This window comes from Vigna angularis, chromosome 1 (genome assembly GCF_016808095.1).
Source record: "Vigna angularis cultivar LongXiaoDou No.4 chromosome 1, ASM1680809v1, whole genome shotgun sequence".
Classification (NCBI taxonomy): Eukaryota; Viridiplantae; Streptophyta; class Magnoliopsida; order Fabales; family Fabaceae; genus Vigna; species Vigna angularis.
Genome location: NC_068970.1, coordinates 57,503,278 through 57,516,791, shown reverse-complemented (window position 1 = coordinate 57,516,791; position 13,514 = coordinate 57,503,278). Strand labels below are relative to the sequence as shown.

Sequence of the window (13,514 nt, the reverse complement as noted above, 5' to 3'; positions counted from 1 at the left end):
ATTTAGTTACTATTTGTTTCAATATAGACTAATTTGAACGTTCTAGCAAGATCGAAGATACCCTAAAAAAACTCCACAAAAAGCTCTTCACTACATTCTTCAACCTTCAAATTGAGATGTTCCAAAATCTAGGTATCACTCTAAGCAAGGGTGTGCCTACAAAAGATACACCAACTTGACGCGACACTCAAATCAAAGGTGTGCATCGGTGATAGTAATAAATGTTGTAATAATGAATACATAATTAATTACCTCATGAACTGTGTTATTTATATTAGGTTTATAGACCCTTATCCGGCTAGGCCTGAATCACATAGATAATTATCATAATTAATTTGTTTAATAATATGCTAATTCGTTTTAGCTCTTAACTTTTACTAACTCAGATAATCCTTATTATTATAATGCTATGAGGTCAATGTGATCCAATTCACCATAGGTGTTCATCCCGGTCATATGAGAAGCAAAAAGATCTTGATCATTACGGATCAAGATGATATCAAGCAAGCCTGAGATAACCTTAGGTATGTAGGCCGAGATGGTCTTATATACATATAGTACAAATTCAATTTTGGTTCTTAATGGAACAAATTTTAAGACTAGAAAAATAAAATGGATATTGTTCTTGATTGTATGGATCTTGACCTTGTATTAAGAATTGAGAAACTCACTTCTCTTAAGAACTCTAGTACCATTAAAGAAAGAAGAAGTTATGAGAAAAGAGATACTCAAATTGCATGAGTCTTGTGGTCATTAAGCATGACATTCCTAAAGTCTTTTGGATACTATCTTTAAGGAGATTAAAGTGCCAAATATTTCCTCACTAAATTGAATAGCATTTTTGAAAAAAAAAACGATAAGACAAAAACAAGTGTTCTTCTTCAAGACTTGATTTCTATGAAGTATCTGCGATAAAGAAATATTGTGAGGGAAAACATTTCGAGAATGTCAAATATTATTTCAAAACTTAAGACACTAAAGATTGAGATGTTGAAAGACTTGCTCATACATTTAATATTGATTTTTCTTGCTTCATAACTTAATCAAACACGTATTCTTCTTTAGAACTTGATTTCTATGAAGTATCGTTCTATGAAGTATCAAGACAAAGGAAATGTGATAGAATACATTTCGAAAATGTCAAATATTACTTCAAAACTTAAAACACTAAATATTGAGTTGTCAAAAGACTTATTTATACATTTACTTATTTATACATTTAGTATTGATTTTTCTTTCTTCTTAACTTGGTCAGTTTAAAATATTTTATAACTGTATAAATGATGAACTCATTTCATACTGTCTACAATAAGAGACGAGAAAATATTGAAGCAAGAAAATACAAAAAGAAAACTGATAATAAAAAATGAAGTTGTTAAGAGTTTAACACAAAAGAAATAAAATCAAGAGGATAATTTTACTCTGGTCCACCAATGAAATGTAACAGTCAATATATACATAAGAATACTTTTTAATCAGTATCACATTTTTAATTAAAAATACATAGAATAAAACAAGATTAAAGCACTTCATTTAAATTTAATCAAATAAATCTGGTCTGTGTATTTTACTTTTAACCAGTGCACTTCTCTCTGCTGCTGGTTAATAGGATAAATTACGAGTAATTTCCAAAACTGGGTATTTTTTTTTACACAAAATTGAGGGGATTCATTCCAATGGTACAAAAGCTGAAGCTCAGATACAACGACTCTTTTAAACCCAATAAGTATTCATGTGATGTAATATGCACACACTTGAGTGTGTTGAAAAAATGTTTACATGACACACAACAAAGCCATAAAAGTAACGCTGTAACAAGAAATCTTTACGAGCTATATACAGAGATAGATCCTCAGCAATAACGAAGAAAAAACTAGTAATATTTACCACCCCTTAATTTCACAATCTTGTAATCACCAAGTCCTACAATGTAGTGTTGTTTGAGAATGGATGTGTTTATCTTCGATGAGAACTTGAAACTCATGCTATACCCTCTTGGGTGTGGCTGCTCAAATCAGATTTTGCAGTTGAAGGAAGCCAGAGTTCTAGACGTGTTCCCCCAGCTCCAAGAGGAGCATCTTTAATCCGAGGTGAAACGATACGGACGACACAGCCATAGCTTTCTAGTATCTCACGAGCAACAGTCATCCCAGCAACAAAGTTCCAAGTCATATTGTCCTCAATCATACCATCAGACAACAGTTCTTGTCCATAAGGTGTGAGTGAGTGCATCTGAGTCTGCATACATTAATTTCTATTTTTACAAAATTCAATTCCACTTGCAATTAAACACTCGATATAAGAACTGTTTGAATATAAATAAGGACTGGGCTTCGAGTGCAGTGTTATACTTGGGAAAATGCTGCAATATTTTCTCACAATAAATATGCTTAAACTAAGACGTTGATCAAGCACAAGGCACTAAATGTTCCCAAGTTTCCCATGGAGATGCTTCAAATTTGCAAATTACGTGCATAAAACAATTTCCAGCTCGTTCAAAAGAAAACCAAGCAAGTACTACAGGAGTGGGAGTGAACTGAAGTTACCATGTAGTGCATATCAGGACCATCATCATCAATAAGTACAAGGGTGCCACCAGCTGGTGCTGCAGTAGATACAATTTCAACCTTTCCTCCAACATGCGTCCGTAGTAAAGCACCTTCAATAAGATTGCTGAAAGCCTGGCGCAGTGCAGGTTCTTCTACAGCAGCTAGCAAAGGTGATGAGAGTTCACTTAGTTCCACCAAACGTTTTTGACCCTGGGCAAGTGGTCTAACTGAATCAACTAATTCTGTCAATACTTCAGAAACATTGCATGATCTTCCTGACGTTAACAAAAGAGCATAAGCAAAAAAATGCATACAAGAAAATAATTAATAAAAATATCTAAGCCAAAAGCATAGCTGAAAACTAATGAACGAATTAAATATATAAGATATTATTGATGCAAAAAAGAAAGTGCAGAGTTAAGAGCTTATTTAGGTTGAGTGGAATATCAAAAAAATCAAGAGGGTATATATAAAGAAAGAGAGGAAGGGGAGGATGAAGTCGCTTCAAGAGTAACTTTAAGAGAGTTACTCCTCATATTAACCTTAAATTTTCTCTTAATCTAAAGAGTTCTACTAAGTAGTTCATTTTTCACCACTAAATTAAGAGAATATCAAGAGTGAAAATGAAAAATAACTCTCACAAAGTTAATCTGAAAACAATTTGATCACTCTTCAAACATACATAAACATATATATATATATATATATATATATATATATAGAAAGAGAGAGAGAGAGAGAGAGAGAGAGAGAGAGAGAGAGAGAGGAAAATGGGGGTAAGTGATGGCAGTATAAGAAGAAGCGTGAGCTTTTATTAACCAGTGAAACCCACCTGATTCCATGTTGCAATGGAGCAAGAGCCAAAGGTGGTAGTGGCATCTCTATATCGTAGACAGCAGCAGTTAGAGAAAGTGACTCACTAGAGTTTTTCATTTTATTTGAAGAGACGTCATCCCCTGGGGAGTTATCTAGCAATTGAGATCTAGCTGATTCAGCAAGTATGTGGGTAGAACCATTCATTTTCTTGATTGCTTCTTCATTGTAGCGCACTATATTATTCTACGTATAGGACAAAAAAATTAACATCAGAGGTGTACTAATTTCTACAGGTGTTTGCTTCCCTTTTTTGTTTATTACAAAATGCTTGCTGAGTATTCTCCATAAGAAACTGGTAAAGACAAACTTTGTTCAAGAAAATGTACTTCTAGCATGTTTGGAATTGGCCATTAGTTAATTATAGACTGCTGACAATACATAATGAACTAAAACTACTAGCATAAATAGAAATAAATCATGCTTCACTGGGCTTAATTTCAAGGAAATCGTCACTTCTTTTTTCAAATATTCTATCCAGCTGCAAAAATAAGTTCAATCCAAGACGCACTTAGAATTATTGCATGATCAAACCTCAATTCCTGAAATGCAATTGGCTGTTATTATCATTAAACTAACAAGTAACTTGATTCCTTAGCCTTTTCTTGTTTTGTGCCTTAGTTGACCAAACTTGGTATTTCAGTAAGGGAAAGAATATAAGCAATTCAAGACCACAGATTTAGGTTAGCAGAGGGGATTCACAATTGATAAGAGAACACATGAGTACAGAGATATTGGAAATCCCACAATTGAATGCAAGTGAGGTCACAGACCTAAGCAATTTATCACTGAACTCTTTCATGTGCTTCAGGATTTAAGTTTCTAATTTCTTTCTCTTCTGATTCTCTAGTAATAATCCCTTTTTGTCGTTTGAGTAACAAAAGGTTTTAGAGAATTCAGTTATCACGAATTAATCCCTTGAATGTAATACTTAGGACTCAAATCCCCTTATTTCTTTTGTGACAAGACACATTTGCCCATAAGAACATTTTTGCATGCAACAATTATATAGAGGAAGAGACAAAAAGGGATGAAAACTCAAGATCTTTCAACGTCCATTGAACATCAAGTCACTAATTGATTATTGGTAAATGAAAAGTATTTGCATGCTAGCATGATTATAAGTAGAAAAGAAAGAAGTACCTTCGTCAAATAAACAGCATCCTGTAGTTGTTGGAGAACGTCCCTCAACCGATTACCTTGCACCAAGAGGTCTTCAACAATGTCATATGAAATCTGTGTAGTTACCAATTATGAGACATTCTTGACTTACAAAAATCATAAGGTATGGACAACGATTCAATATCCTTTCAGATTGAACACTTTTTCGTTTTGCAGCATGTTCACACTAATTTTCTGAAATTATCTATTTTCATTTAGTAATTCCTTTATCTAAAACTTCCCATATTATTGCAATAAAAATAATAAAAGAATTAAATTCAAGGCCTCATGAATAAGAATATAGCCTGCAATCTCCAACTTACTAAAGGTAGCACATTCAGTACACATAAAGTGCATGCTCAAACAAGGGATTCTCAAAATATTAAATCTGCCTAAAATGGTAGTTTATGATACATGATATGTGTGCACTTATATTGCAGACTAGACATGATCATATATCAATTCAACTAATGGATTGACCTAGTTTAAATAAACAGTTTGTTGTAAACATAACGTATGAATACTCAGTTTTTAGAAAGTGACTTATAATTAACATGGTAATGACACAGTTTTTATTTTTAAGATAAAATAACAATCATAGTACACATTTTACAACCTGATCTCACCCCCCGCAAAAATGGAAAAATGATCCCCGCCAGAACAGGGTTTTATCCATGGGTTTGGATCATATGGCCAGACCCATACCATTGCCCCAAACTTGGTTCAGCTTGGACCTCGTCCAACTGGCTACTTGGGTTCCCACTTACACAAATGTAAACGTATGTGAATTTACATTTCATCAGGTACAATTTAGACAATCTTCAAACCTGAGTTCTCTTTGTCTGTGCAGACAGGATTTTACTTAAGGTTTGAATACTGGAAAGTGGACCACGGATCTGTAAGAAAAGAAAAATTAGATCAAGATGAAAATGAGATATTAAAGGAATGCAACAACAGTCCATAACCCATACTTGCTCAACCAGATTACCCATTCTGACATTATTCTGCCATGTTGATTGCTGAAGTAACATTGCTTTCTGTAAAAGGAGCATAACCATGAGAAATTTAGGTCCAGACAAAAAGTTAAAGCTATTGTTGTAAAAGTCGTGAACCCATACAACAATGTCATAGAGAAATAAACTTAAAAGACATGCATTGCACGCTACAACATAACAGTAACTTAGTCTACTGATAGATAAAATAATTGTGAACTTCAACGCAACAACTATCAAAGCACACATACAAGTAGCAACTGTTATGAAATGCAAATTTCCAGGAAATCCCACAGAATTTGGGGACTGTAAAACTTTCAACCATTTCATATTTGAAGAGTAATGAGTTAATGAATGGATTTTCTTCTTTTGTTCAAAGGAAAACAAAGGCGGCAGCTTATAAACCTGATCCATCACATATGCCATAGCAAGAGACTGTGAAATGTTGACAGCATTTGATCTTTGCTCAGAAGTGAAGTTACGCATACCAACTTTTTCGTCCTTGACCCGAAGGGTCTGAATTTCCCTCGACTTCTTGTCTAAATCCAAGAAGGGAGGCAACGAATAAGCTTCCTCAACAGACGTGTGGATATCTGGACCCTCACTTTGAGCTTTCTGACACTGTTCCTCCTCCACCAATGGAAGCTCAGCAACCAAGAAACCAACAACAAATGGGTGTTTCACCATCGGAAGAACGACAGCCTTGCATTCAGGGACAACATTAACCTACAATTAAAATCAACAACTGCATTAAATTTATCCTACCCAAGAAGAATAATCAAGCACAGTGGAACAAAAGCAGAAGCACACTGTGTGCTCAAGATAATATACACACTTGCAAATTGGAAAGTGTGGCCTCAGCAGTACGCAAGCCCGCAGGAATACTAAAATGACCCACAAGAATGACAATGCCCTCTGACTCTGCATCTCCAGGGTACAGTGCAACCCGTCGAAGCTCCAACCGATCCATCACATAACTACCAGCTGGTCTAACATACACCTGAACACCGAAAACAACATATCTCCCTAATCACATAACTCAGTTCAAGTTTAAACAAACAAAAAATTTAATCCTTACTTAGAAACAGCCAACTTAGTTTCTAAATTTGCAAATAACAGCTGTGAATATTACAGAAAAACAAATTCAGTCCCTATCGTAGTAATCAACGGTCCATCAAGTTGATGCATGAAATTGAACTCATAATTGAACCCAACAAACGAACGACGCAGGTTATTATAGAAAGAGAGGAGCAACCGAGAGTAGGGCTTCGGGAACGATCCTGCGAAAGAGGTGAAGCTGGTGGAGACAGAGTCGATGGAAGTCAGTGCTGGGAAGCACGAGTCCGGTTTGGCGATCGGTCTGGAGGGTCTGGGTGAACTGGACGGGGGATGTGGAGGCCTTGCGAATGGCGGAGGCAACAGCGGCGGCAGAAGGCACGGTGAGGCGGAGGGCGTCATCGGAATCGGAGGTAGGGTTGTCGTTGTGCGTGATAGGGAGGCTGACGGAATTGGAGAAAATTCGGTGGGATTTGGCGTTGGAAGAGCAGAAGCTGAGCGAAGAGTGTGGAGGAGTGTGAGTCACACCTGAGCTCGCTGCACAGACAAGCATTTCCCTTTGATTGATTACTTTGCAACACCAAAATCAACCTTCTACTTCTACTTGATTGGATTCTTCATCCTTCAGCAAAAAGAACTTATAGCTTTTTTTCTTATTAATTTACTCTTCTTTTTCTTCATATTTTTATTATTAGTATTTATCTGTTGTTCCAATGTTGACCACTGAACGATGAAGGGCGTTGAGGGAAAATGCTTAAACAAAGAATATTTTTTTGTCAGTGATCGTTTAACTTACACTAGTCAACATTTTCTTCATTAACTTCAGTGGCGTCTTCTTGGGTAATATCAAACTTTTTTTTTTCAGTCATATAATACGAAGAGTTAATGTTACTCAAAGTTACTAAATTGAAAACCGAAAATTTAGCAAAGAAAAAATAGATTGTGATGAATGACTTCGAAAAAAAATAATCTAACTAATAGAATTGTAATTAATATCTTCTTAGATAACCTCAAATGTTAATCAAGAAATTTTTCTTTTATTACAAAAACAGTTTTGTTCATCATTGAAAACTCAGATGGCAATTTTAAATTATGATAATAAAATATCTTTATTCTAATAGAGAATGTTCTAGTAAACTTAATAATTTCGTTTAAAAATTGAGGTAAAAAACGTTGAAATATTGTTTTATTTTTTCATCTTTAAGAACAAATCATAACAAAGGTTCAAATTCTATTAATATAAGTGATTAGAACAAGAACGGAGATATTTTAAAAATAAGATAATGCAATTTTTAATAAATTTCAATTTTCACTCAAATAAAATATTTAATTATTAAATAGTTTAAAATAAAAATACTTTACATTTATGTATTTAAATTTTCTAGAAATTGTGAAATGCTGTTTACAGAGAGTAAATATTTAGAAGTAGTTAATTGCTTATTCTAAACATATGGGTAGGCTTTTCGTGATGATGATTACCATTTTAATTAGCTTAAAATATTTTTTAAAATAAATTAATTGTGTAAAAAAATTGTTACCATTAAATAAATTAAAATTTGCTTACTTTATTAAACACTATTAGGTAAAATAATATAAAAAATATATGAAACCAAACAATATTCACAACATCAAAGGGATCGCACTTTGAAAATTTTGACCCGTCTTATCAGTTATTATTGTTATTTATTATTATTATTATTATTATTACTATTATAAATATTTAAAAAAAGTGATTAATTAATGGTTTTTATAATTAATAATTATTTCATTATAATTAATCATTACAATTTCATCTGTAAGTATTGTAATTTAAGTTTTAATGTTATACTATAAAAGTGGATTGAAAAATAAAACTTCGCCTTATCAATCGAATTATCAAATTAATAAGAGATTGGCATGTCAAGTTTATTTGACGACAAATCCCTTATCATAGCAATTCATAACATTATAATAAACTGCATAATCAGTATAAATCCATCCTAGTCATTAATATGTCATGAATATGTCTATAAAGTACAAGTATATTACCATCAATACACCAACAAGGAATATAGGAAGATCAACTTATAATACAATTCGCAAGACTATAAAAAAGATACTAAATTGTATTTGAATCTTAATTAAGAAGTTGAAGTTGAAAAAAAAGTATACTGTAACTTTGAATTCATCTGATGTTTGGTGTGAAATTTATTTTTATCTGGAAAAAATGTCAAATATAGTAAAAAATTAGCTAACTAGCTTCAAATGATATTACTTTTAGTTGAAATTCTTTTATTTGTTTAGACTTAAATTATATTCCCTATGTGTAATTCATGAAGTATGTACATTATTTTTTTTGCAAGCTACATTCAAATACTTGCAGGTTTTGTTGACACCAGTTTAACATACAAAATAAATATAAGGAATAAAATTCAAACATTTTTATGGATATTATTTTGTATGTAACATATTTCTCTACTAGATGCTTAGTTTTGCAGTCTTTTAATAGATTTGAATCAAGAATCAAGAATATTTTGCAGGGCTCTAACTCAATCATAATTAACATGTTAAACTCTGGTAAAAAATATATATCAATGAATGATGAATAAACTTTGTGAACACGATTCATCAAACACTTGGTAAAACCTGGTAGTTGAGGCACAGAGATCAAAATTCAGTCTTCCAAGAACGTGAATTTGTAACTCCTAATGATGTTGGTGGATCTGAAAATGAGCCATTGACTATCTGCAGAAAGATCCAATTATTAGCAGCTTCGGTGTAATGGATTCCATCCCAAATGATCCTCACACTTGGATCTTTGCAAGATTTGGCTATCACAACCTCTCTCCCATTCTTTCTCTTGCTTGCTCCACATCTCTCTCTATTATTGAAGTTGTATTTCCCACCATGTCCACAGCATGCTATCACCCCCTTCTCAAAACCTTTTCATTCCAAAAATTCTACACTATTATTTCACTGCATTTTCCAACTTCAAATAGGCAACAACGATGAAAGAGAAATTAAAAGCCATACCATATTTTTTAGCATGGCTGATGAGGGTGTACTTCACCCTATACACATCAACATAGGTGATTTTAGCCTCTGGCAATTCTTCCCTCAGTTTCCCAACAGTTTCTTTTAATCTTTTATTAAAATATTGGGCCACCTCATTGAATGGTTTGGCACATCCAAACTCGTCCATTTGGGCTGGGCTCATGGGATAGCGATCCAGCATGTATGGCAAGCATCCCAACGGGCCTGTGTTGTGTATCCAAAACGACCTCCCACCTTCCTCATACACACCCTACTTCATTTGATTATCCAAAACACATTGGTTCAGTAAATTTCATACACCACATGAAATTATCAAAGTAAATTATAACAAGAGATGTCTGAACAGAACTCTCTGGATTTCTATAAAAGAAAAATAAATCACAACATTTCTTAAATTTTACAAACACTCTTGGCTATTTATATTCTTACACACTCACACTCTTTTTGCATTACGCTAATCCTCTCTTTGAAAAGTTAGAGAATCCCAAAAACAAAGGTTAAATATATAACTGACCTTTATAACTCTGGTGAACTGGCCCAATACATCAGGAATATAGGCCTTGACTTGTTCTGTGGTCAAGTTGAGTTTGTAGCCAGCTGTGATATCATTTTGGCCAATATCAAAGGTATATAGAGCCTCAGAAAAATACTCCTCCTTGGGCAATAACTCCTTAAACACCCCTCCTGTACCACATTAAAATAGTTTATCATTTAGCATCTTTTTTAGTTTGTTCCATTTTAATCACTAATTTTCTCCCTTCAGTTGAACAAAGCCAAGGAAGAAGGAAAAGTTACCAGAAGGAGTACAAATCCAACCCAAGCCTTTTCCAAGGAGACATTATAGTTATTAGAAAATGTTCCTGCCACACTATATATTCGCCACAATTTATCTATTTTTCTCATCAGAAGAAACTCGCGTGAATTTTGCCAAATATATGGATTTAATTTACAAATTATCGGGAATCTTGAAAAAAAATTATGTACAACGACAATTATAAAATAAAGAAATTTAACTTTTTACAAACCATTAGACCAACCTGATAAGCTAAAATTCGATCAGTTTTTTTACCAACCAAAACATGTTTAAAAAAGTACCAAGAGTCTCAGTATACTCTGTCTATATTGAAATCAGTACATCTACATATTTTTTTTAGTTTTTACATCAATATTTAAAAATATACTAATTTAGTTTTAACACTTACTAATTATACTATTTTTAATTTGTGATATGTTAATTACACAATCACGTATTTATAGATATTTTACTATCCCTACCTACTATATTCCCACGTCTTTAATTAAAGAGTAATATGTTACGATAATTATTAAATGTTGGTACAAAAGAAGTCAGAAAAAAAATTAGGAGTTTCAATTTGAATAAAGACAACTTTGGAGCTAATTTGTGATATTGGGATTTGAATTTACAATTGCATATGCAGGATGTTGAAGTGTGTGTAATACCTTGTTGGCGAACCAATTTGGATCTGGTTTTGAAATCGGAGAATTGCACAAACTGCACATCTAGGGAAATGGGACTGTATCCGCTCTGAGACTTAGTTGTGTTCTGAGGTCTGACGGTGGATCCCGCGGTGGCGAAGTTCGCTCCGTGGCTGAAATTGGACCCCACCGAGTCCAAGTAAGCACTGAGATAAGGCAAGCCCAAGCTCTTCGCTGTTGAAATTCATTTTTATCAAAGGTTCATGCGGTGATGCTTCAGTAAAGAACTGATCTAATAGCTACTTTGTATTACCTATAAAATCGATTATGAGGCGGCCATCGGAGAATCGTCCTTTTGGAGAGTGGAAAAACGTGATTCCGTTGGGAGGAGGAGCTTGTCCGAACGCCGCCGAGAGACCGCCGGTGTCAGAATTGGAGTCTCCGAAGTTGAAAATTGCTCTGAAATTGCTTTCTCTTCCACAAATTACATTACTCTGCATCAGTGTTGTTGAAATTACAAGCCATCTCACAAATTGTAACAAATTCTCGGACATGGTTTTTGTGGTTTTTGAAGAATTTAAACTAAGAGACCCCCTCACATTTTTATATTTAACTGTTTTTCCATTATAAAATGATGCTGTAACCTCTCTTCTATTTTTAATAGAATAAATAAATGTATCTTCTTTCTTTATATTTCAATAAAGTGGTTTTCTTTTTTTATTTAAAAACATTAAATGACTAAAAGTTTAATAGACAAAAATAAGTTTTGGAATATAAAAATTGAAAAGAAAAATGAAAAAGTAAAATTATAAATAAAGTAAAGTAGTTTAATACCATTATATTAAAAATTATAAGAAGATTAAGGATTATTAATTAAAATAATTAGAGAGTTTTATGTTTATTTAACTAATTATAATGAAATATTACTATTCTTAGTTCATGAACATGTATCCTTCAACATTATGTTTGAGTTTATGTAAACAGATTAAATTGAAGATGTACATGCTAATTTGATTATTAAACCATAAACATTAAGAAAATAATAAAAAATAATAATAATTTTTAAAAGGTGATATTTTATTATTTTAAACATTATATATTGTAAATAATTTTTTTATTAATTGATGTTTATTTTATAAAAATTACTATCTTTCTAAAATCTTTTTTAAAATCTTTCTTTGTCTTTTATCTATATCTTTTATCTCATTTCTCATTTGTTTAAAAATTAGAGACATTTTAAAAATCTTGGTACAAAGCTCTAAACCAATCAAAATTAAAAGTAAAATAAGTTTACTTTTTGCTTACTTTTGAACGAGTGTATTGTTTTGATGTTTCATGTAACTCAAGTCTATGCATGTGACTCAAAATAGTTGAAAGTGAATTTATATTTGTTTATGACCACGAGAATGTGATATAATCTTTGTCATGAGTTTTCTTTGTGTAGTTAAAGCATGATAATGTGTTATATTTATAACTCTCGTGGGTGTATTTTTTCCTGTGGTGTACACTAAGACCTCTTCTATTGTTGAGGCATGTTTTTTGAATGTCTCACAAGCTATTTGTAATGTCACATTAGTCTTTTAAAGCTAGCATTTTCAAGTTGTTCGTACAAGAGGCCAAGTGTAACAACTCCCCAAGCATATTTGTCACATGATTGCATATCTCTAAAGAGAAACAAGTAGGATACAAGGATGTATGTGGCGTTCTTATCCACAAAAATGGTGCATGGAACAAAATGCAACAAATAGGTCCATGCGGCATACTCTCATAATTGGTACTCACAACAATCATGATATACGTCTCTTAACCAATTCAGTCTTACATGTGGACCACGACATTGTCTAAGCTCAAATGTAGTCCTTATACGATCCACGTCCAAAAAGATCCATGAGAATTTTTAAAGTTGTTCCAAAGTCTAGGGGTTCATTCAGACAAATGTCTCACTATAAGCAGATGTACCAGCATGGACACATCATCTAGTGTGACAATCATCTCACAGGGACATGAAAAGTGTTTGTCCCTCTATGTCATTTATCAATAAATGCCAATATCTATCCTTTATCAGTGTAAACGTACGAAATATCACATTGAGACATTAAACAAGAATTCAACACATAATTTTAAACAACGAGATGACATGCTCTAAATTTATTTAATTTTTTCCATGAGAGACCAACTTATCTCTCTCGATCCTACACATAATAATTACATATAAAATTTAAAAAACTTATCAACATAAAAAAAATCATTACTAACTCAACCTTCCTATAATGCATATGCAACGTGATCAGCATAACTAGTTAGCAAAAAAGTGTCATGTAGACCTATAGGATATCCAACCACTTCATTTTCTTGGTGAACAACATCTTTGTGTTGCTCAATAACATCATCTTACTGCTCATCAACATCACGA

At 32.9% G+C, this 13,514-nt stretch overlaps 2 protein-coding genes across 2 annotated transcripts; both read right to left on the bottom strand.

The window, feature by feature from the left end:
* Positions 1-1,711: 1,711 nt before the first annotated feature.
* Positions 1,712-7,291, bottom strand: LOC108347687 (chloroplast sensor kinase, chloroplastic). Its single transcript, XM_017587089.2, has 9 exons — positions 6,831-7,291; positions 6,411-6,575; positions 5,981-6,301; positions 5,555-5,620; positions 5,411-5,479; positions 4,566-4,658; positions 3,382-3,608; positions 2,547-2,820; positions 1,712-2,238 (listed from the first exon to the last, which is right to left on the bottom strand). The coding sequence occupies exons 1-9, from the start codon at positions 7,182-7,184 to the stop codon at positions 1,981-1,983; spliced, it is 1,827 nt and encodes a 608-aa protein (XP_017442578.1). The 5' UTR covers positions 7,185-7,291; the 3' UTR covers positions 1,712-1,980.
* A 1,738-nt stretch (positions 7,292-9,029) lies between these two features.
* LOC108335696 (GDSL esterase/lipase At3g26430) lies at positions 9,030-11,728 on the bottom strand. Its single transcript, XM_017571806.2, has 5 exons — positions 11,415-11,728; positions 11,126-11,335; positions 10,179-10,348; positions 9,644-9,914; positions 9,030-9,552 (listed from the first exon to the last, which is right to left on the bottom strand). Exons 1-5 carry the CDS (start codon positions 11,653-11,655, stop codon positions 9,278-9,280), a joined length of 1,167 nt encoding a protein of 388 aa, XP_017427295.1. The 5' UTR covers positions 11,656-11,728; the 3' UTR covers positions 9,030-9,277.
* Positions 11,729-13,514: the final 1,786 nt, after the last annotated feature.